Source organism: Bemisia tabaci, chromosome 5 (assembly GCF_918797505.1).
Source record: "Bemisia tabaci chromosome 5, PGI_BMITA_v3".
In the NCBI taxonomy this organism is placed as follows: domain Eukaryota; kingdom Metazoa; phylum Arthropoda; class Insecta; order Hemiptera; family Aleyrodidae; genus Bemisia; species Bemisia tabaci.
Window position 1 is genome coordinate 30,106,644 of NC_092797.1, and position 20,607 is coordinate 30,127,250.

General features: G+C 38.4%; 2 protein-coding genes across 10 annotated transcripts in view; one reads left to right on the forward strand and one right to left on the reverse strand.

The window, feature by feature from the left end:
• The window catches only part of Dpp10 (Dipeptidyl peptidase 10), a 127,193-nt gene that overhangs the window by 62,231 nt on the left and 44,355 nt on the right, over nt 1–20,607 (forward strand). The gene's annotated exons all lie outside the window — the stretch shown is intronic.
• The window catches only part of LOC109037377 (uncharacterized), a 40,730-nt gene continuing 21,971 nt past the window's right edge, over nt 1,849–20,607 (reverse strand). For all 3 annotated transcript variants that reach the window (XM_072300530.1, XM_072300529.1, XM_019051994.2), the window contains one exon: nt 1,849–7,777. In XM_072300530.1, coding sequence (XP_072156631.1) covers nt 2,590–7,533 — 4,944 coding nt within the window. In that variant the 5' untranslated portion in view covers nt 7,534–7,777 and the 3' untranslated portion in view covers nt 1,849–2,589. The remainder of the gene's footprint in view (nt 7,778–20,607) is intronic.

Consider the following 20,607-nt stretch of genomic DNA (forward strand, 5'->3'; position numbering starts at 1 on the left):
TAAAAGTTGCAATTATATCTATGTAGTATGTGGAAATACTTAAAACTATTTCTCGGTTTCTCAAAGGGACAGAGAAAAATAGGGAAAGGGAGGGGAGACAAGGGAAAGTAATGTGGATGGAAGAGAAATGAATAACTTTAGACAAATTGAAATATGAAAATCGGTTGCACAACACCTCAGCTGAACATCGAAAAGCGTATTTCAAGAAATCGCGGATAACGGTGCAGAGTTATTTGTATGAAAATCACTGTGCTGCGGCTTGCGGGGCGCTGAAACTCAACTGCAGTGCATCTCGTTCAATTCAGATTTTGTGCTACTTGTGTCAATATTTTGTCCAGTAGATTTTTTTTTTTTTCTCTCTCTCTATCTCTTTCTCTAATGTAACATAGTTTGCAGCAGAGATTAAGGAGATATTAAAGATTACGCTTCTCGAAATTGAGTTATTTTAAATTGGAAATTATATGTGGAGCATACATATTTAGAAAAAAGGAACCAACGCGATTGCAGTGTTGTAAGAATGTTGCTTCTTCATAATTATCTAGGAAATCTCCCAGAATAACAGGTGGTTTTCACTTCCCACCAAAAAATTGTTAAATTCCAAGGAAAATAACTGTGTAAGCTTTATAACCGTACACATATAAGTATTTTTAAAAGAAAATTAGAAGTTGCACGAGATTGAAAACACGGTAATCGCGCTGGTTCCATTTTGCTAAATGCGATTCATGCGTCAGCTTGTGGGAATTCTCAGTATATTTTAGGGACACGTCGAATTCTAATTTACCATTTAATTCTGGTAAACTCATTCATATAACCACTGATTTGCTTAATCATTCAAGCTTTACATTTGAATTCTCGTTTCTACGAGTGAGCCTTTGTGGTTTCGGGTCTTAAAGTAATCAGCTATTACTAAAATTTAATGGAGTTATCCTACAGCCTATACATGTACCTACAGCCGACTCTTTTAAATATCGTGCACGATTGTAACAAGGGTCATAGTGTCTAATTCATAATATACAAATGTAACGCAAACAAAAGTAATGTGTAGGAATACATTCGGCAAACACTCAACTCAATTACTGAGTTTCAAATTTCTGTTCATATTTTAGTTTTAGTTTTTTAAAGAAAAACTACAGAATAATATGGCTTGATATTTTCACGGAATGATCACGACAGGACAAGGAAAATCCAAGGAAATACGAGAAAAAATTACGAGTTATTCTTAGTTTCAAGAGAAAAAAAAGATATGCAACTAACAACGCTTCGTTTTGAGATGCATGTTCTCGAAATTTAGCCGCTCGGCCTGATATTTATACACCCATGGACGCGGCGCTGCGATGCGACTATTCGAGCTCCCAGCTGTCCGCATTGCATATTCAATAATTGAAGGCGCCTAGATCTTTTTTTCACAACCACAACTGTCTAGCTACCATTGAGATTGCAGAGCCAAGCACTGGCTCTCCTTTCACCGCATGGTTATGGTGCCGATTAATTCATTGCAATACCCTTTAAAATAAATAAAAAATAAAAATAAAATTTAAAATGTTGTAGTCGAACGTGATGAGAAACTCACGTGTTAAGACTTTAAAACCCTGAAATTAATCAAAGGAATCTATTTATACATAGGTTTACTATATTGCATCTTATACTGAGAAAAATCAGTAGTCATGATCACCAAAGCAGTGGTGTTCTGTATGAACTCTTAGTTAATGGAAGCCATAATCAGTGCTATTATATTTCCACATTAATCGATAATCTTAAAGTATTAGTTTCAAAAGAATTGGTAGAGTGATCTCTTAATGGCAAAAATATCATTATTGTTAGTTATGGTTTTTAATAAGGAACACAGCTACATTAAGTTTTATAACTAAAGGTTTTCCTCGATTAAGAATCTATTTTATCAATATTCCTTCCCACTTTATTGATACAAAGTTGTTTTGAAAATCCCACCCGGAGGACCCTATGAAGGGAGAGAAAACACATTTGCTAACTGAAAATTGGAGCCTTCTCAGTAATACACGAAGGAAAGAATTAGGGTTTACTCAAACAGAGAACGCAAATCAAGATTAAAGCTTGAAGGAAATTAATTTTAAAATCGAGTGGATTAGAACCTGTCGAACCACATTCAGTGCTTTATGGAACTTTAATAACTAGAGACAAAATACAACGTGGATTGATTGGACTGCATTTTTCAATTTGGAACTATAAATTCTGGCCTGGTTTAAAAACAACGTATGTGACATTAGTTTCCCTATGCACATACGTGTTTTATCAGATGAGCCAGAATTTATAGTTCCAAATTGCAAAATGCAGTCCGATTATGGGGTGTACTGAGGTGAAGTACAATAGAGCGATCAGGTAGAAGCTCATGGAACAAGCCTGAAAATACATTAATCCTTTTTCGTAGGACGCCCAAAACTTTAACGCATTAGTGCATTACGGTTCATGAAGTAAGCTATTATTTTTTCTAACTTTGTAGCTCTGTTGAATTATTTGTCAGTTTTTCTTGTTTGACGTATTGGACAGATGTTTTTTTGAAGATTTGCAATAGTTTTTGAAGGCACATTTTCGACCTCCCTCATCCTCACTCCGTCATTCATCGCGAGAATGTCGTTCCAAGCCACAACACCTGCAGCTGCAAGAGGATGGTTTAGACTTTGAATTTTCTTTGATTCTCGGAAAGATTTGATTAAAAAGAGATATCGTTTTTATGATCGTGTCATCTATAGATGGACCAATGAAGAGTTTTCCAGCGACGTAGGTCTGATGTTTGGAGGGCACGCTGAATAAACTTTTTACTCGGCGCTTGAGAAAGACTGAACTTAAAGAACGGCTTAGTCGGCAAGAAACACCTGAATAATTTTCATCCGACAATGAAATGTTTGTATCGCTTTTTGTGGAATAGATCTGTCCACTTTTACACTCTTCAAAATCCGTTGCCCTACTGGGCGCCTCACGGAAATCGCAAACCTCCTCAGATGCGTGGCTAGAGCATTTGTCGTTCGCGCGACATTTGGTGTGCGCACGATCTGTAAGTTCACTACCCGAGAGTGTAGCTTCGGATAAAGAAAAAAGTCTAGTGTCAGTTTCTGTAGTATCGAGGCACTCGTGACTTCTTTTATAGTCTGCTCGAGTTCTGTAGCAAGTGTCGATATCATAAGATGACGACGAGTCATCAGATGTATAGGAGCAGGATTCGCTAAAATCTGCTTGTGCAGAAAAATCAACCATTCTCATCAGACTTGATCTTCCTTCAGAATTCGTTCTCGTGTAGCGTGATGTATCTTTTGAAATATTTCCTGCTCTCAAATATTTGTTTTCCGCTCTGGTCAATTTTCCCCCATTTTTTGAAGCAAGTTCATCGGGATTTGTTAGGTTTGTAGAGGAGGGCTCTTTCCTGCCCAGGCACTTCAAGCAAGTGCACCATTTTCCAGGCTGTCTTAAAAAAGATCTTTCCTGAGACACGCTGGAGCCTGAGGGTGTTCTCTTCTTATTCCCAATCGAACCACAATTTTTCTTTTGGGGTAAAATTAAACTACATTCTGTTTTTTCAGATGCACTCTCTACAGGAGCACACGCATTGCTATTTGTCCTAAAATCATCAATTTTTCCCGCTTGCATTCTTCTATTTTCACTATTATAAATAGGTTGCGACACTGATCCAAAACTTGATAAACTGCATTGCGGAAATTTATCCCCATTCAATTTGTTATCCTCGTCCGTAGATTTTAGTGTGTTTTTCCTCTTTTGATCGTGGATTTCTCTGTCTTCTTTCGAGCTTCTAAAAAAACTATCGGATTTATTTTCAGGCACACTTGCATTTTCATTTCTTTTCGACAAGTTTGCGCCAAGCATTAAAGCATTCATTCTTGCTGATTTCGCTGGGTCATCTACTTTTGTGCAAATTTCAAGAATTTGAGAACTCGGTAAATGTGCAATACTTTTTATCAGCTCTTGCAATTTTTTCTCCCTCCTAGACTTTTGTTTTGGATCTCTGTCTCTTTTAGAGCAATTTTTTTTGCTCATTCGAATTTTATCTTTTTTGGTACCATTGCTAAAAAGACTTTTCTTCATACCGCAAGGATTATCGATTTCAATTTTACATTTTTCGTCCTCCTGGAAAGTAACGCGACTCGAGGACTTGTCCAAATCCTCATTTTTCCCTGTGGATTTTTTCATCGTTGAATTTTTGGAAAATCTGTTTGTGATCCCCAGTTTTGTAGCCGGACATGAATCATGTGAACTCTGATCCTTCTCAACAAACTCGAACTTTTTCTCATTATCTTCACCTGCGCGACATTTTCTTTCTACATTCAATTTCTCCGAATATTTTTCAGAGCCCTTCTTTTCGTTAAATAGAGTCCTCTTTTTGAGTTTTGCTGTAGGCTCGTTTAAAATTGAAGATGGTTGCTTAGTTTCCACCAGTATTTCAGAATTCCTCTCTGTCGCGGCTGTTACATCTGTGTTATTGACTTCATTTCGTTTATTTTGAATTGGTCTCACATACTCACGTTTGCAATTTTGGGAATCAGTCCAAACATCTTTTTCGATGCCTTCATGTCTACTTTCATTATCACTTTTGGAGCTTGCAGTTCCATTACTTTTGGAAAATGAACACACCTGTAATTTCTCTTTCACCATATTATTCTTTTCGTTTTGTCCCGAATTTTTGGAAGTTTCACGTATTTCTTGCGGAGAAATTTCATAACTAATAACTCTCATTTCTTTGTCATTCCGATCATCAACGTCTAACTGAGGGTTCCGCTTATTACTTAAATCATTCAGGGTCGGAGAATCGGTTCCAATCTTGGTCACTCGACCACCTGTGACACGCTCACGTGGATTATTGCTTACAAAATGAGAACTGGACTCTTTTCTATTTTCCGGCGGTTTTTTCTTCTTCTTGGGTAAAACTTCAGCGTTGGGGTCTATACTAATCGTCTGAGACACTGACAGGTATGGGTACGTTATTATGTAACTGCTATTATCAATTTTATCTAGAATCCGATACTGTTTTCTCTCTGGATTTGATATTTTCTTGCTGGATTGGTGTGAACAACCAGCCGCGAGATGTTCCTGAGATTTGACGCGGGATCTTAAACTAGAAGTGAAAATTTTCCAGTTCCGATGAGCACTCGTTGTTTTTGATTTCTTCTTCACTTCGTTACCATCGACTCGCAGATTTTCAGGCCCTGTATTTGCAGTGGAAAGAGCAAGATTAGAGTCTGGAACACTCTTTTTTTCTTTTCTCTTCTTTCTCTCTTCTTCTTTATCTTTATCCTTTTGATCATCACTCATTCCTTTTTTATCTTTTCTGAAAGGCACAAATCTTCCAATTCCAGACTCCTTTTTACTGGTGCATTTTGCTTCTTTTTCGTTTGCTCTAGAGCTACCTTCTGAAAAATCTTTTTCTACAAACTCACTCACTAACAATATTTGCTCCTGGGGATCACTAGTTTTGTGATGGTGGTGATGATGGTGATGGTGGTGGTGGTGATGGTGAACCGGTTTATCGTTTTTATCCGACTCATTGCACCTCTTCCTTCTTTCTGAAAATGAGGAGGCCTCATCCAAAGGTTCTTTATCTTGTCCTTTCCGTTCCTCAGATGGTTTTTTCTCTATTAGGCCACCGGCTTTTTTGCGGTCTGTCCTCGTATTTTTGACCCTGTCAATAAGTTCGATGGTTTCAACAGAATCCTTGATACTCACACATTCTTCGGATTTCAACCTGACGAGCACCGGTTTTTTATTGAGAGTTATCTTAACCTCCTTGTCCAGTGATAGTTTTGAGTCCATCGGCATCGTTATCTCTAAAGTTGCAACAGGTGGACCTTTATGCCCGGATGATGATCTTTTTGCGTGATCTTTGTCGGAATCTAAGTTGGTGCTTGACTCATTAAGAGCATCAGACTTAACTTGCATAGTTTCACTCTCGATACCCTTCGTGCCCCTTTTATTATTTTTTTTCTTCTTGTCGTTGATATTTAATCCTCTCTCTATTTTGTCTTCAGTATCATCGAGGAAATGGAGTCTCTCCGCGTATCTGCCACAACTTATCTTGCCACTACATGTCGCCCAGCTACTAACTTTCTTATCAAGATTATTTTCGTCAGCTCGGTTTTTTCCTGCGCCTGATAAACTCAAAGCCAATTGTTTTTTAAAAACCTTTGATTTAGAGTCTTGGCTCCCAGTGTCATGTTCCGGTGTATGGGACTCTCTACACCTGTGCAACCTTGCTGGTGTTCCAAGATTGCGAGTGATATTCGATGGTCGATTAGGTGACGCATCATTCTTCACAGTCTGATTTTTACGCAAGTCAGAACTATTTTTCAAATGGCTTTTGGAGCTTTCTTCGACTTTCGCCTCTTTATAAGATTCTTGCGAAGATATTATATCTCTCTCTAAAGATTGGCAATCAAGAGCGTCAGCATTTTGATTCGCTTTCTGTCTCGTGACATTACTGTTCCCACGTATGTTGTTACTTCCGCGAGACTGTTCGACTTTTGACTCATTTCTCAACGCCAAAAGAGATGTGACATTATCATCTGAGGAGGATACAACTCTTGAAGAGGAATTGGAGGTCGGAAGGTCCTTTTTTATATGATTTATGCTTCTATTTTTTTCTGATTCGAATAAGTTGCAACGATTTTTTGAGTCCAAATCTTCATTTCCGCGCTTTCCTTTTGAGTAGTGTTTTTCTTGAAAAGTCCTCGAAGAAGAACTTTTATTTTGAATCGTGCGAGAAATTCCTTTATCTCGTGATTCATTTCCACTCACATAACCCCCTGTTTTAATCGTGCCCGAACTTGGAGCGGCCTCAGGGTTGATTAGTAGCTCTGAACTTACGTCTGATGGATGTGTATTGATTGATGAAGTTGGTTTCATCGTAGTTTCTAAAAGTAAAGAGTCTATAACCCATTTTGACTGGGGAGTCTTTCGAGATGCGACCGATGTGTCTTGTTTTATTCTGGTACTTTTTGTAGTCTTATCCACTGATTTTGAGGCAATCGCTCTCCCAGCAAGAGAACGAGTTTGCTTTTTTCTAGCAGCTTCGCGGTCCTTCTCGATAAGTTTAGCTATAGATTCACAACATTCCATTGTCGTCACATATGTAAGTTCAGATTGATTATCAGGAAGACCTAATTTTCCGTTTGTCTTAAGGTTGCCGGATGCTGGAGTTTCGATGAGGTTTGAGCCGAGCACGATGGTTTTGAATTGTTCCCTATCTTTTTGGTCGATGTATTTTTCGGTTTTTGAATAAAGGGCGAACGAAAGATTTTTCAACAATTCCGAATTTAGTGTGGTGGAAGAAGTAGCGATAAATTCGTGTTTTACCTGGATACGCTTAATGTGTTTGATGTGTTTTTTCCGCGAAATGGACTTCCGGTCGACGAGATTTTGGGGCACACAGTCGAGGAGGGGCATGACCATTAGATTATTGATTTTCTGTTTGAAATGAGTCGATTTTAGCAGATATTTTAATAAAGACTCATCATCGTGCTCTTTATTTTTAGGATCCATTTTCTGGTCCATCATGCTGATCTTAGGATTGGCATAATAATTGAAATGTTTTTCATTTAAGGACAATGTTCACCCTGTCTCACCAGTATTACCATGCCGAATGACAGCTTTCCGACCTAATCTGCGTCACAAGTAACTAATTTTTACGTTACATGTTGATCGGTTGAATTTGATCAAATGGTTCTCTTCGGCATTCCAGACTTCTTAGCCCATGTTTCTGAATAACGTGATCCGAGGGTTCGCTCATCCCCTTGATCTTCTGCGCACACAAACAAGACTTGGAGTCAGTTCAAATTGATTTTCCTTCAAATTCCAATCAGATCATTCAATGAACAATGATGTCTAAAGCGCCAACTTCCTCGCTATCGCGATTATCCGATCTGAAATCGTCCTTTTTCAGAAATATTCGCATTTATTAAAGGGAATAAAACAACGCTCGAATGATCGTACGGTGTTTCTCCTGAGCACGGCGGAGTTGACATTATGCTTAAACTAGAGTAAATACCTAAAATTATAATTTAAATAAAATAAAACTGGGTTAAAATGTTTAAAAGGCGCTTAATTTCGTCAAATTACCCTATCTTTGTTCAGCAATATACTTCAAGTATCATGTTCTGTTTCACTGAACTGAGGAAAAGAAACATATAGGCATGGTTACATGCTCTAAAAAGTAAATTGATTAGCCACTTGATAAACCATGTGATTTAGACTGAATTATATCAGCCGGAAGTTCAATTTCACAAATTGAACATTTAGCTGAACAAATGAATTCTAAATCGAATCGCAAGACAGTAATTATAATAAGAAAATGTTCAAGAGATAATACATGATGCGCCACCTAGGAGATAAATGATGCATTGAGGCGATTGTTTAGAATATTGTGAACGCGTATATTTTTAAGATCGCCTTTGGTAGTTCGATGAAGGTACGCTCTACAAAATCCGCATTTCTGATCCAACATAAACATTGGGGAAAAACACATTGGATCTAGAGTCCAGGCTCTTCAAAATATCGACAGGAAAAAGTACTCTTGATTCAATCAGAATCTACCTTAAATCAAGAACCTTAAAATCTAAGCGGATTCCGTTTTGATTCAAGCAAAATCAAGAGTATTTTTTCTTTTCAATGTTTTCAAGAGTCTGGACTCTAGATCCAATGTGTTTTTTCCAGTGAACCCTGTGTGAGCTGCAGTGTTCCTGTGTGGTTAAAACAAAGGAATAAATCGACGATGTAAGTCCACAATCGCACATATCTCGTTTGCGGTGTCTGAAGATCACCGCATCTATGTTTTTTATTTAAAGGAGAAAAAATTGACTATCATTCCTTGAAGTTTTTGCAGAATTTTCTTCGTACAGAAAAGAAAAATCTCGGCAGTTTTAAAGAATTGCCGTTGAGAAGTTTTGCCGTTTAAAAATAAAGTATGACAGGAATTCTGCGACGTCGCAAACCGAGTTATGTGATTGCCGACTTACAACGTCGATGTAGCACTTTCTATTTGGAACACGCGGCCCGCGGCGCTGTCTCAAAGTATTTGAATGACTTAAAAAATGGAAAATTCGTGATTTTCAGTCGATTAATCCGGTCAATTTCTTTTTCTTACATTTTTTATTATTCCATGTCCTTCCCGCTCAAGGTACTTCCGTTTTCTGCACGTATATATATATATATATATATATATATATATATATATATTTAAATTTGCATCAATATCTAATTGATCATTCTATAAAAGACTGCCGTCTTTGAACATTCCAACAGAGGATTCTAAAAAAGAGTATCTATGGAGATCGGAGTCATTTTTAAGCTCATTTCTTACAAAAAATAAAAAAAAAACTAATGAAATAGGGAAGACTCTGTGTGGAGCTAATGAGCCATAAAGCATCTACTGCAGCCTTTGATGTTAAAAAGTGAATTATTGTCAGATTTTTATGCCATGAAAAGAAGTGGGACTGACTACATTTAGAGCTGCAAGGCTCTATTTTTTTGCCTAACCTTTCAAATAAAGGCAAACCTGGATTTGCCACCTGAAATAAAGACTCACTTTGTGGCATGCGTTACTTCCTGCATTCCTACTATTAGACAAAAACATCTCAAGAACGTCAAAGTTTTTTTTTTTTTTTTTTTTTTTTTACTTCTTCAAATAGCCCACAAGGGCTAATCCCACGCTTTAAGTCCCATCCCCCCTCCGTCCCTACTGAGCCAGTCCCAGGCAACCATTGTTTGAGACCATCAAACTCAGGTCGCCTGGCCGGGAATCGAACCCGGGACCTCCCGATCATAGAGCAAGCGCTACAACCACTACACCATAGGAGGCCGACAAAGTGGTAGCTAACTCAGAGATCGACCTATACAGGGTGATCCAAAAGTCCCTTCCACCCCCTCTAACTTTTTACCTAATTAAGATAAAGATTTGAAACTTGGGGAATATTCCTAGGTCAAAAGGGAGCTACTTTTTGGCCCCCCTAAAATTTTCAGGGGGGCCCCCTTGGGGAGGCAACGGCCCCCAACTTTTAATTTTCAAATGGGAAGACCCCTTTTGTGATAGCTCGTTCGAAAGAGCATAAAAAAAGAAAACTTTTCGCGCAAACCCGAAGTCAATATCTCAAACCGTTTCAAAATGGCGGCCGGTTAAAGTTCAAAATGGCCGAAAATTCACACCGGTTATTCGTCGATGGATTTGCGCGAAAATCGGTATGTAAGGGTATTTTGACACGAGAAAAACGAATTTGACGTTATATTTTCATAAAAATCAAAATTTCCAAAATGGCCGCCGGTTGAAGTTTAAAATGGCCGAAAATTGTCACCTCGTTTTTTTCCTGATGGATTTGCCTTAAACATGGAATTTGAGAGTATTTTGGCATAAGATAAGCAAATTTGAACTTAGATTTCTAAAAAAATCAATTTTTGGTCATTTTGAACTTTAACCGGCGGCCATTTTGGAAATTTCGGTTTTTTTGAAAATCTAACGTCAAATTCGTTTTTCTCGTGTCAAAATACCCCTACACACAGATTTTCGCGTAAATCCATCGACGAATAACCGGTGTGAATTTTCGGCCATTTTGAACTTTAACCGGCCGCCATTTTGAAACGGTTTGAGATATTGACTTCGGGTTTGCGCGAAAAGTTTTCTTTTTTTATGCTCTTTCGAACGAGCTATCACAAAAGGGGTCTTCCCATTTGAAAATTAAAAGTTGGGGGCCGTTTCCCCCCCAAGGGGGGCCCCCTGAAAATTTTAGGGGGGCCAAAAAGTAGCTCCCATTGACCTAGGAATATCCCCCAAGTTTCAAATCTTTATCTCCATTAGGTAAAAAGTTAGAGGGGGTGGAAGGGACTTTTGGATCACCCTGTATAAAACCATTTATTCTCACATTTGATTAAGAGTGAAGGGCTCTCTTGACTGTTACAGTTCCTCTCGTAATATGAGACCGCAAGACTTCTCTTCAGGAATGCGCTGAGTATTTTCATGAACGCGTGTATTGACTCTTACTTTCTTATTTCAATTTATGACATTAATTGAAATAGAAATGTCAATTTCTTTTATGGTATTGATTGAAACTATCAGAGGACTAATCCGTCCCTGATCTTTAAGAATTCGTTTAATATCTGATACAATTTCGGGTCATGAAGATTACCTTGGTAAATATTGGCAGTAGAATCTGTGTTCTAAAATACCGGAGACCTACAGCCGGCTGTAATATTTCCAATAGCTTTTATAGCCGGATACACAATTTCTTATAGCCTTTTATAGCCGATGGCGATTAAGCAACAGTCAGGTGATAAAGTGTAAGCTAAACGTTACTAATTACGGATGTTAGGACTCCGTGAGTTTTTGGACTACTGCTCTCTTTTTAGGCCGTGGTTTCTTGATTTATTTTGCGAGGAAAGCTCCGTACTTTTGATGGATATATCCAGCCATTCCTAATATATCAGAGCGCCTTCAGTTTCGTATGATACTGTGCAATACCTCTGGTGTGAAATAGTTGCTTCAAGCGCCGTGGCACGCTCCGGCGCGGCAGACGGGCAGCCAGCGTAAAACGCGCATTGGCGCCCACAAACCTAACAGGGATACTTCACGCGTTGCGCAATGCGTGAAGTATCCCTGTTAGGTTTGTAGGCGCCTGTGCGTCGCCGCTCCGCTTTGAATTAGGCTCTAATATTTAATCCGGCGGAGTCAGCGTTATTCAACTTATGATTTTGAAATCTTTGCACATCCTGTATGGATTATTCTCATTTTAATTGATTGAAAAAAATATGTATTAAAGGAAAATATAAGGTAAGTGTAATTAAGGTGGTTCTGTATCAAACTTAATGATTTCCAAAGCACACGAATTTCTACACAATTTCTTATAGCCTTTTATAATCAATGGCGAAAAAGCAACAGTCAGGCGATAAAGTGTAAAGCCCGGCGATAGGAACTATAGCCCGGCTGCATAATTTTTTATCGCTTCGTATAGCCCGGCCGTATGATTTTCTCCGCATTCTACAGCCAGCTATATGATTTTCTGTAGCCTTCTTTAGCCGGCTGTAAGAATTCCTACGGTATTTTGAAACGCAGCTCTTATCGCCAATTTTTACCAGGGTATTAATCTATTTTTGCGCACCTCAGGCGCAAGCCTTACTAGAAGTATTTCTTATCCAAAAATAAATAAACAAATAATGAATATAATGAAATTCCAGGAAATATGATGAAGTTTTGTCCGCAAATAATCAATGGTCCATGGACTTGCATTAAACACTTTCTAGTGGTTTGCAATTATTTCATGGCTGCAAAGAAACGCGGAGCTGAAAAATGCATATAAAAATGGTGCTCTCTCACAGACAGGAAATTATCACAATTAAAGTAATTAAGATATACTTCGCTGAGCAGACTTAGAATATTCTAGGCTCGATTATAGAATCCAGCACATCTTGAGTGGATCAACACCTGAATGGAATAAATATCCAATTATAATCAAAATCACCTTTTTGTTTTGAATTACATTTGGATTAAATTTTAAGAAGGAACCACTATCTTTGGATCTCACATAAAAGGACAAATCTGCACAGGGAAACCAATGGCATGTATGTTGTTTCTAAAATGGGCTAGAAATAGTGGTTCCTTATTGCAACATTGAATCCATTTTATATTTACTGTGTAAACAGTGGGGCTATAATTATTACCTTTCATGATCATGTTTTTATTTTCAATTGCGAGGTCTACGTATATGCACCGGCAAGTAAATAACCAAAATATTGATGAAATAGTGATTTATTTCTACGGCAATATACATATTATTACAAACACGCACTAATCTACACAAGAGCATTCATCCGGTTTCTGTCGAGCATAAAAGAGATTAATTATGTTTAACATCCCATCAATAGCAGAGGGCCCTATGAACGTTTGAATGGCCGACTTACTGGTGCTTTCAGTTGATATCTCGCTGTCTAGATCATCCTTGCAACTTTTCTCGTCATAAGACACGAATGAATTAACCGTTTTGTAAGAACTTAAAGAGCTTTCTGAGCCTATTCTTTCGGGAAACTCGTTATTTAGAAAAGAAACCGACGCATTACGAGGCAAATTTTTTTCATAATGCCTTAAGTTTTTATAATATTTTCGATCGGTGTAAGAGCCAAATGTTCTGTAAATATCGTTAAGAATTCTTTTTCTTCTGGTCTCGTCTTTCTCAAAATTGTTGCGTGGTCTTTGTTTCCTCTTTTGACTTTTTCTGCTCACTTCGACCTTACTCCCTTCACAATGACTGGTAACGGTAACGTTGGGCTCAGGGTTCTTGCGTTTTGATTGGTCCTTTTTTTTCTGCAGTCTTTTCGGGGAAACACATCCAATTCTTGGCTCTTTCGCCTTCTTAAAATTGCCTTCTGAACATGAAATGGCTACATTCTTGACATCGCAATTAATATTTGTATGTACATCATACACTGGACTGCCTTGCTCTGTAACGTGGAATGAATTTCGCTCTTTTTCAAGTTTCATTTGGTTTTTGCACAAGGAGCGTTGATATCGATCTTTGCACTCTTTATTTTTCCTGACATTCCTGTGTGATCTTACATTTCTTAACGACTTCTCCGATTTGAATCCTTTTACGGCGAACGTTCGACGAGAACTTTTACCGGGCTTCTCACTCGTTTTCCTGGCTGTTTCGGTGTTACTTTTGCGTTTTTGTATTTTTCTTTTCTTTTCTGCTTCATTCATCCTCAAAAGTTTCCCATTTGACTCAATTAGTGAATCAAGACTGCAATTTGTCATCAAAATTTGGTCACTTCCGTCGTTTGCACTACCCTCAAAATTATCGAGAGATTTCCTTGCTAATGATCTTGATTCGTCAGGGAACGAATACCAGTTTTTTCCCAAATTCTGTGAGTCTCCATCCAACTCGACTGCTAGAACAGATAAATTACAAATGCTAGCTGAGAGGTCATTTTCTGTGTAGGAGTAAGTTTTCTCACCCCGAGAACGGTCGTTGGGATTGACTTCAATGTTATTCAAACACGCAGATTCACTTGTGCAAGCAGGGCTTTGCAGCTTGTTAATAGAGTCATGCGAACGAGAGCAAAGCGAAATAATGGAGTCCTCTGGAATGACTCTCTCCAATATATTTTCACGGAGGAGCTGTTTATTTTTCGAACCCCTTGAAGAGAACTGATCAGCGTTGCACGCATTCTCTATCTGTCTGATTCTCTGCTGATTGTCACCGGACGAGCTACTGTTTGTGCTCAGACTTGCTTTGCTTTGAATGCTCGACCTTGAATGCCACTTGGAAATAGTGGAATTGGTCTCAAGGTTTGAACTCCTTGATCTACTTCTTTTGCTGCTAGATGGCGAGAGCTTTACTATGCTCATCAATGGTTTAATTACCAGATGAGGTCTATCAACAATGTTTTGACTTCGTTTTTTTCCCGTTGATTTTTTAGCTTCGATCATGTCCGTTTTTCTTCCTATCTGGTCCTCGTTCGGTGATAAAGCTAAAACACACTTATTTTCCTCTTCATTGGGCGCCTGCAAAAGTGAAAGGTCGTTAAAAGATGTATCATTGCAAAACATGTCATCACTTCGCGTCCCTGAATATTCATGAACATGCAAAGAAGTTCCTGGGCTGGAACTCTGGTTTTCTGGATCAGGTTTTGTAGTTGTAAATTTTGATACAGTCTTACCCGCAGTATCATGGATATCGTTGTTTTTCCCGTGGGGCAGTGATGACTTGTTCCCTTTTTTGGTAGCGGTTTTTCTCTTATCAGAAGCAGAATTTGTTGGGTCCTGTTGAATTAAAATAAGCTGCTTACTTAAAACGGAAGGGTTAAGACATCTGGTTTTCTCATCTTTCTCGGTACAATGATTTGAAACTGATAACGTGACATTTCTGTTATCCTCGTTGATAGAAAAATTTGATTCCCCTAGTCCCGAAGCATCCCGATTCGACTGATCCTTAATATTTAGGGGTACTTCCTGCGATCCACTTATGCTCGGCAATTTTGTTTTCGATGAGCTGTTCCAAACGTAACTCATGATATCACGGAGTTTTAAATCCAACAAATTTGTCAGAAGGAAATCGTGTTTCGATGGACGGTTGAAAATATCTGACAGTCTTGTTGGTTGTAGGCATTCCTTATTTTGAGATTTTACGTTACATTTGGATTGAAAAGCTTTAGTGTAAAATTCTGGTTCCAAAGTGAAAAGCAATTTGCAGTCCCTCATTTTATTCCGCTCCCAAAAATGATCGACGTATTCTGTCGTTAAGGCAGTATTTTTATTTTCTGGGTTTTGATCCCCTCCACTCTGTCTCATGTTCTTGTTTTCATTCGCAGAATCGCTTAGTTTGTTTTTAATTCTATTTTTTAGAAAGGTTAAGTATCTGTCTTGGAATACCTGATCAGCCTCAATTGACGTCGCAGTTGAGTAGAATATAATGTTGTTGTATAGATACGGCCGACTGTAGGTGGCATGGCTCATTTTCTTCATTTGACAAGTCTCTTTTTTTGCCGATCTAATCATCAATCTTGATATGTCGGAGATTTTTTTTTGTTTTCTAAGATTCGAGCGAGGTCTTGGAAAGATCTTTTGGTTCGCCTCCAACTTCGATTCGATTTCCATTCGATTATGAGGTTCAGTTTCGGACGACGAAAGTTCATTTTTACTGTACTGAGAGTCTTTACAGCTTTTGATCGTGCTGTTCTTGCTGTTTGTCGTAAAACTATTCTCTACCTGAACGAACGCATATTTAGCAACACATATTTTATCACCCTTCGAATTATAAGCAGTCGTGGGGGCAACCATCTCTGATACACTACTTTTGTTGAGTAAAAAATATTTCTTGTCCTCTGGCTTAATGAAATAGATCTCATCGTTCGTTTTAATAAGTATTTGGTAGGTTAAAAACTGATGGGACCCAACTTTTGTGTCGTCTTTTATGTGCTTATCGTTCTCTTCGTTACTCATGCGTTTCATTATTTCGTCATAGACATTATCATTGTACGTGAAACGACTGATACTATATTTTCCGTCGGACTTCCGTAAGTTTTCCGTTCCTGTAAATGAACAATCTGATCTCATTTCTGTGAGATTTTCCAAGCTAGATTCGCCGTAAGACAATAAGGCAGATATTTGAGATTGAACGCATGAATCACTTCTCATGTTGTGCGATTTGTCGGTTGCTTTTTTAGTGGAATAATCACGAAGACTTGTGTCCGTGAATGATACTACACTCTCGGCATGAGCGTTCTGCTTCCTTTTACCCATTCTTTTCTTCCATGTGCAGTAATGCTTGCAAAAGAATGCTCTTGATAGATTAAGTAGGAGTATCGAGTTCTTTGCATAAACACTAGTTATAGTTATAGTTTCAATTCAATTAATCCAATCGTCAGGTATTGACGAATTTCTTGAAACCATGAATTCAAACAGTTGTTTTTAACTTTAATTTTCCTCTTCAGAAATCGCAGAGAGTATCATGTATTATTAAGAAAGAATAAAATAAGATAAAATGTGGGAATCAAAAAATTAAGACACACCAGTTCTCCAGTATCAAAACTATTTTTTTATGTTTGACTTTCGGCTCAAACCCTGTTGTCCATCGCTTGCAGATATAATTTACGTTTTCTCAAAAACTCTGGAGTGTGCTTTTTTCTCTCTCTCTCAAAAGTTTACTTTACTCACAGGTTCACTCGATCTTCATCAGATCTCCTCAGAGAAATTTGCTTCACAAGCTGTCATAAAAGCTTCGTAACTATTTTTTCACATTTGGCTGATTTCGATGTTCTGTAGGAACACAGGTGTTTTAGGGTATTTTTTTCTAAAATGGGCGAGTGCTGGTTGAAATAGGAGCATCCATTGTAATTCGTGCGGTTCTTTCTTGACAGGAGATTCTCTGCGCACACAAAATGGAATATTGCTTTAGTCACAAGTACCAAAGTTCTGGAGAACATACACACGAATAAACCGATTTTGAGCGAAACATGTGGAAATCACATTCAAAAAGAAAGCTTTTATCAAAGGGGAAAAGATTTCTTTTTCGTCATGTTAGTTCGCCTTCAATTCCAGTCTAGGCAACACGAGCTCCCTCGTGGTCGAATAGCGGTATCGCCGTGAAATGTCGAAATGTCACGCTCGGTAGGAACATGCTCAAAAGATAGAGTATTACTAAACTGGAAAAAGTTACTTAACCGTCTTATCAGTCCGCCTCCGATATTAAGTATAGGCAAGAGGATCTCCCACCAGGGCCGGATTTACTTACTTTGCCGCCCATTGGCCGCCTGTATTTTTCCGCCCCTCAATCGTTTTGAAAAATCAATAAAAACCATCAAGTGCCGGAGGGGGAAAAATGCACAAGACGCGTTTACTCGTGTTGGACACATTTTTTGCGAAAGCCCTATCAACACTACTAGCAAAATTTCGCGGAGCTTTGCGCGAAAGTTAAGTTCCGTAAACCTATCTGTGTGTGGACAAGGCCCTCCGGTTGTAAGAAATGAACGAAAAATATTATAAAGAACAAACATATATGTGGTTTCATAATTTTAACTTCCGCCGCCTCGCCGCGCTGACCGCACTGTGTTTGGCGCAATGTGTGAAGTATTCCTGCAGTCTTGTAGGCGCCATGCGTTTCTCGCCGCCCGCTGCGTGCTGCTGACCGCACTGTGTTTGACGCAATGCGTGAGGTATTTATGCAGCCTTGTAGGCGCTACTATGTGTTACATGCCGACCGCCGCGCTGAGGATTTCTCCTTTTCATCTCAAGTCCTCGTCATCATTGATCTCTGCACCGCGCCGTTCTAGGCCAAATTGCGTGTTTGGTTTCTCTCTTAACCCGACTAATTTAAGGTGCTGTCTCTTGTATCACCGTAAGATGACAAAATTAGGAATATACTATCAGGAAATGAGAGATCTTGTCACATTTTCTCATTTGTAATTTTTTTCTGGATCCGGTTTTTTTATACCTACATTTAAAAAAATTGAAAAAATTGCCGCCCCCTAAATTTGCCGCCATGTGCCGCGACCCATGTGGCTCCCCCCTAAATCCGGCCCTGTCTCCCACGTGATCAAATACTGGTACCATCCCTCATGAAATATAGTCAGACGGACTCTGGCGGCAAATTTTTTGTAGACACGATACCTTTTGTTACATTCGGGTCAACTCATCCGAGCTTTCTGAAGTACACGTTTTTGTGTCAGGATGAAGGCTAATTATGAGTTCGATTTTGGGTTCAAGCGTACTCAGCGTTTACTAATAAACGGTCAATAACATGATCGCTCACCGTACATCGTTTTCACAGGACCAGTTCTTTATTAATTTTCCGTCCGAGAAAAAGAGTAAAAGGGAAAGAGAGAAAAAGAGAAAGAAGAAAAACTTTGTAATAAAATCACCGTGTGAAAACCGTGATACGTAAAATTTTCATGAAGAAATAGCCATGTGCCATTATAATCTTTCAGCGCCACCACTTCATCGAGCGTGCATTATTTAGAGACTTGAACGAATAGTAGAAAAGTATATAATCAGTACATAAAACATTGTTGCGCCGGCTGTTGCCAAGAAAGTCTTCTCTCAGTCTTCCTCTCCCTCATTTCCCTTATGAGTCACTCCCCACCCCCCTTTCACTCGTTTCCCGTCCCAGAGCAGCTCAGTCCAACAAAAAAATAAAAGTTACTCGCAACTTAATGTAATAATATTCATTTGATCACGAATCTCATTATTTAAATAATTTTTAAATATAGTCAAGGAGAAAAGAGCTAATAATTAATGAAGAAATCTCTACATATTGTTCATTTCAACAGAGGTAAAATGAGCATTATTATTTTATTTAATAATCTTAAGCTAAACATTATTCAGATTTTTTGCCAGGACACAATTTGATTTAAAATTTAAAATTAAAAATAGATACAAATATATTTTCAGAGTAATTGTACCTTTTTCACAGGTGACAACTTCAAATAAATGAGCGAGATGAGGAAGTAATGTGGTTTCTCTAAAACCACTAACTATTCATAAATAGATTTAAAAGTGTCAATACTACTACAAATTACATCGTCTATTTTTGGGCCAAAAATAATAGACCCGACAATATCTTTTAAGAATGACCTCCCTACAGATCTATTGTAGTCGCAGTTTTTCTCGAAGCTGGAGGAACTTGATGAGACATTTGCTGAGTAAATTGATTCATAAGATGTTGCGTCTTTGATATTGTTGCAGCTACACGTTCCCCTTCTTAAATGTACCAAATTTTTCAAACTTTTACCATTTTGTTCGCTGACAGTTTCTTTATCACCAGTATTTCTGTGTCTTTCATTGAAATAAACATTTCGAACTGCAGGCACTGCTCTCGATGGCTGAATTTTTTGTAGCCTTGATTCCAAGTACTCAGATGCTGCCTGAAAAGAAATTTCTGAGAAACCGGAGTTCCCATTTTCTTTGTAATTCATGAGATTTTTTATCATAACATTATCATGCGATGTAGTATTTGATTTCACTCTGGGACTTAACGTGTCTTCACTTTTCCTATGACTGGAGACTTCTCTCCTGGTGAAATGGCTTGCAGTTGTGGACGATCTCCTCTGCATAGGCTTGTATAATGACGTGAAACATCCAAACTCGGCTGATTTGGCTGTGGATCCTCCAGTCTGCTTTCTAGGCCAAAATGCTCCTTGTTTAGCGTGATCACCCATTTCAAAACGCCTCTTACTAGCGTAGCTGTTTTTATCGTGATCGAAACTGTTCGGAGACGGGAGGCTCCACCCAAATGGCGTGAATCTCAAAATTTCTCTGGCCGACTTCCGGTTGCTTTCGGCCAATCGCGTAGAGGAAAATTTTTTACCGCGCATTTTCATCAGTTTCTTGGTGGAGCTGGAAAAGTCAAAGTTTTCAAAAGCAAGACTTTTGTTGGACGTATATGTTTTGTTTGCCCATTGATCGGACTCAATATCGCTGGGTCTCTTTGAGATGTTTCGATTTTTAGCGATGCAATTCAAGTAATCATTCTCTGAGATTCGATAGGAGAGGTCCCCGCTGGGAACAATTGAATTGATTTTTGAATCTAAATTACTTTTACTTTTTTGGAAAATGATACTAGCGCTGTCAGGGCTTGACTGCTGTAAAATTTTAACATTTTTATCATCGAAACATTTATCATCCATCTTTGTTGCGGTACCGGTTGGAACATTCATGTTCGATGGGTCTAACTTGACTGGAAATGGATTACCTGTATCCGTTTTGCTAAGGTTTTGACGCGTAGTTTCTTGAGATTCCAATCCATTGATTGGATGCATTTTTGAAGATGATGACTGGACTGGTAGCGGGTCAGTACCTACGTCCGTTTTTTCTGTTTGTTGTTTCAATCCTCGAGAGTCGGAACCATTGGGTATATTTATTTTTGAAAGCGCTGATTGGACTGAAAGAAGGCGCTCGTCTTTTTTTCCGTAAGTTATATGTTGTAATCCTTGAAAATCTGATTTATTTAATAAATCTGTTTTCGAGAATGATGAACTACTACTTTGGGGTAGAACATCAACAAAATTTTGCAAGGGTTCGGATTGAACACTCAGTGAGTCAAGGGAATTTTCAAACGCTAAAGTTTTACCAGTCGGCACCGTCAGTTTATCACGTCC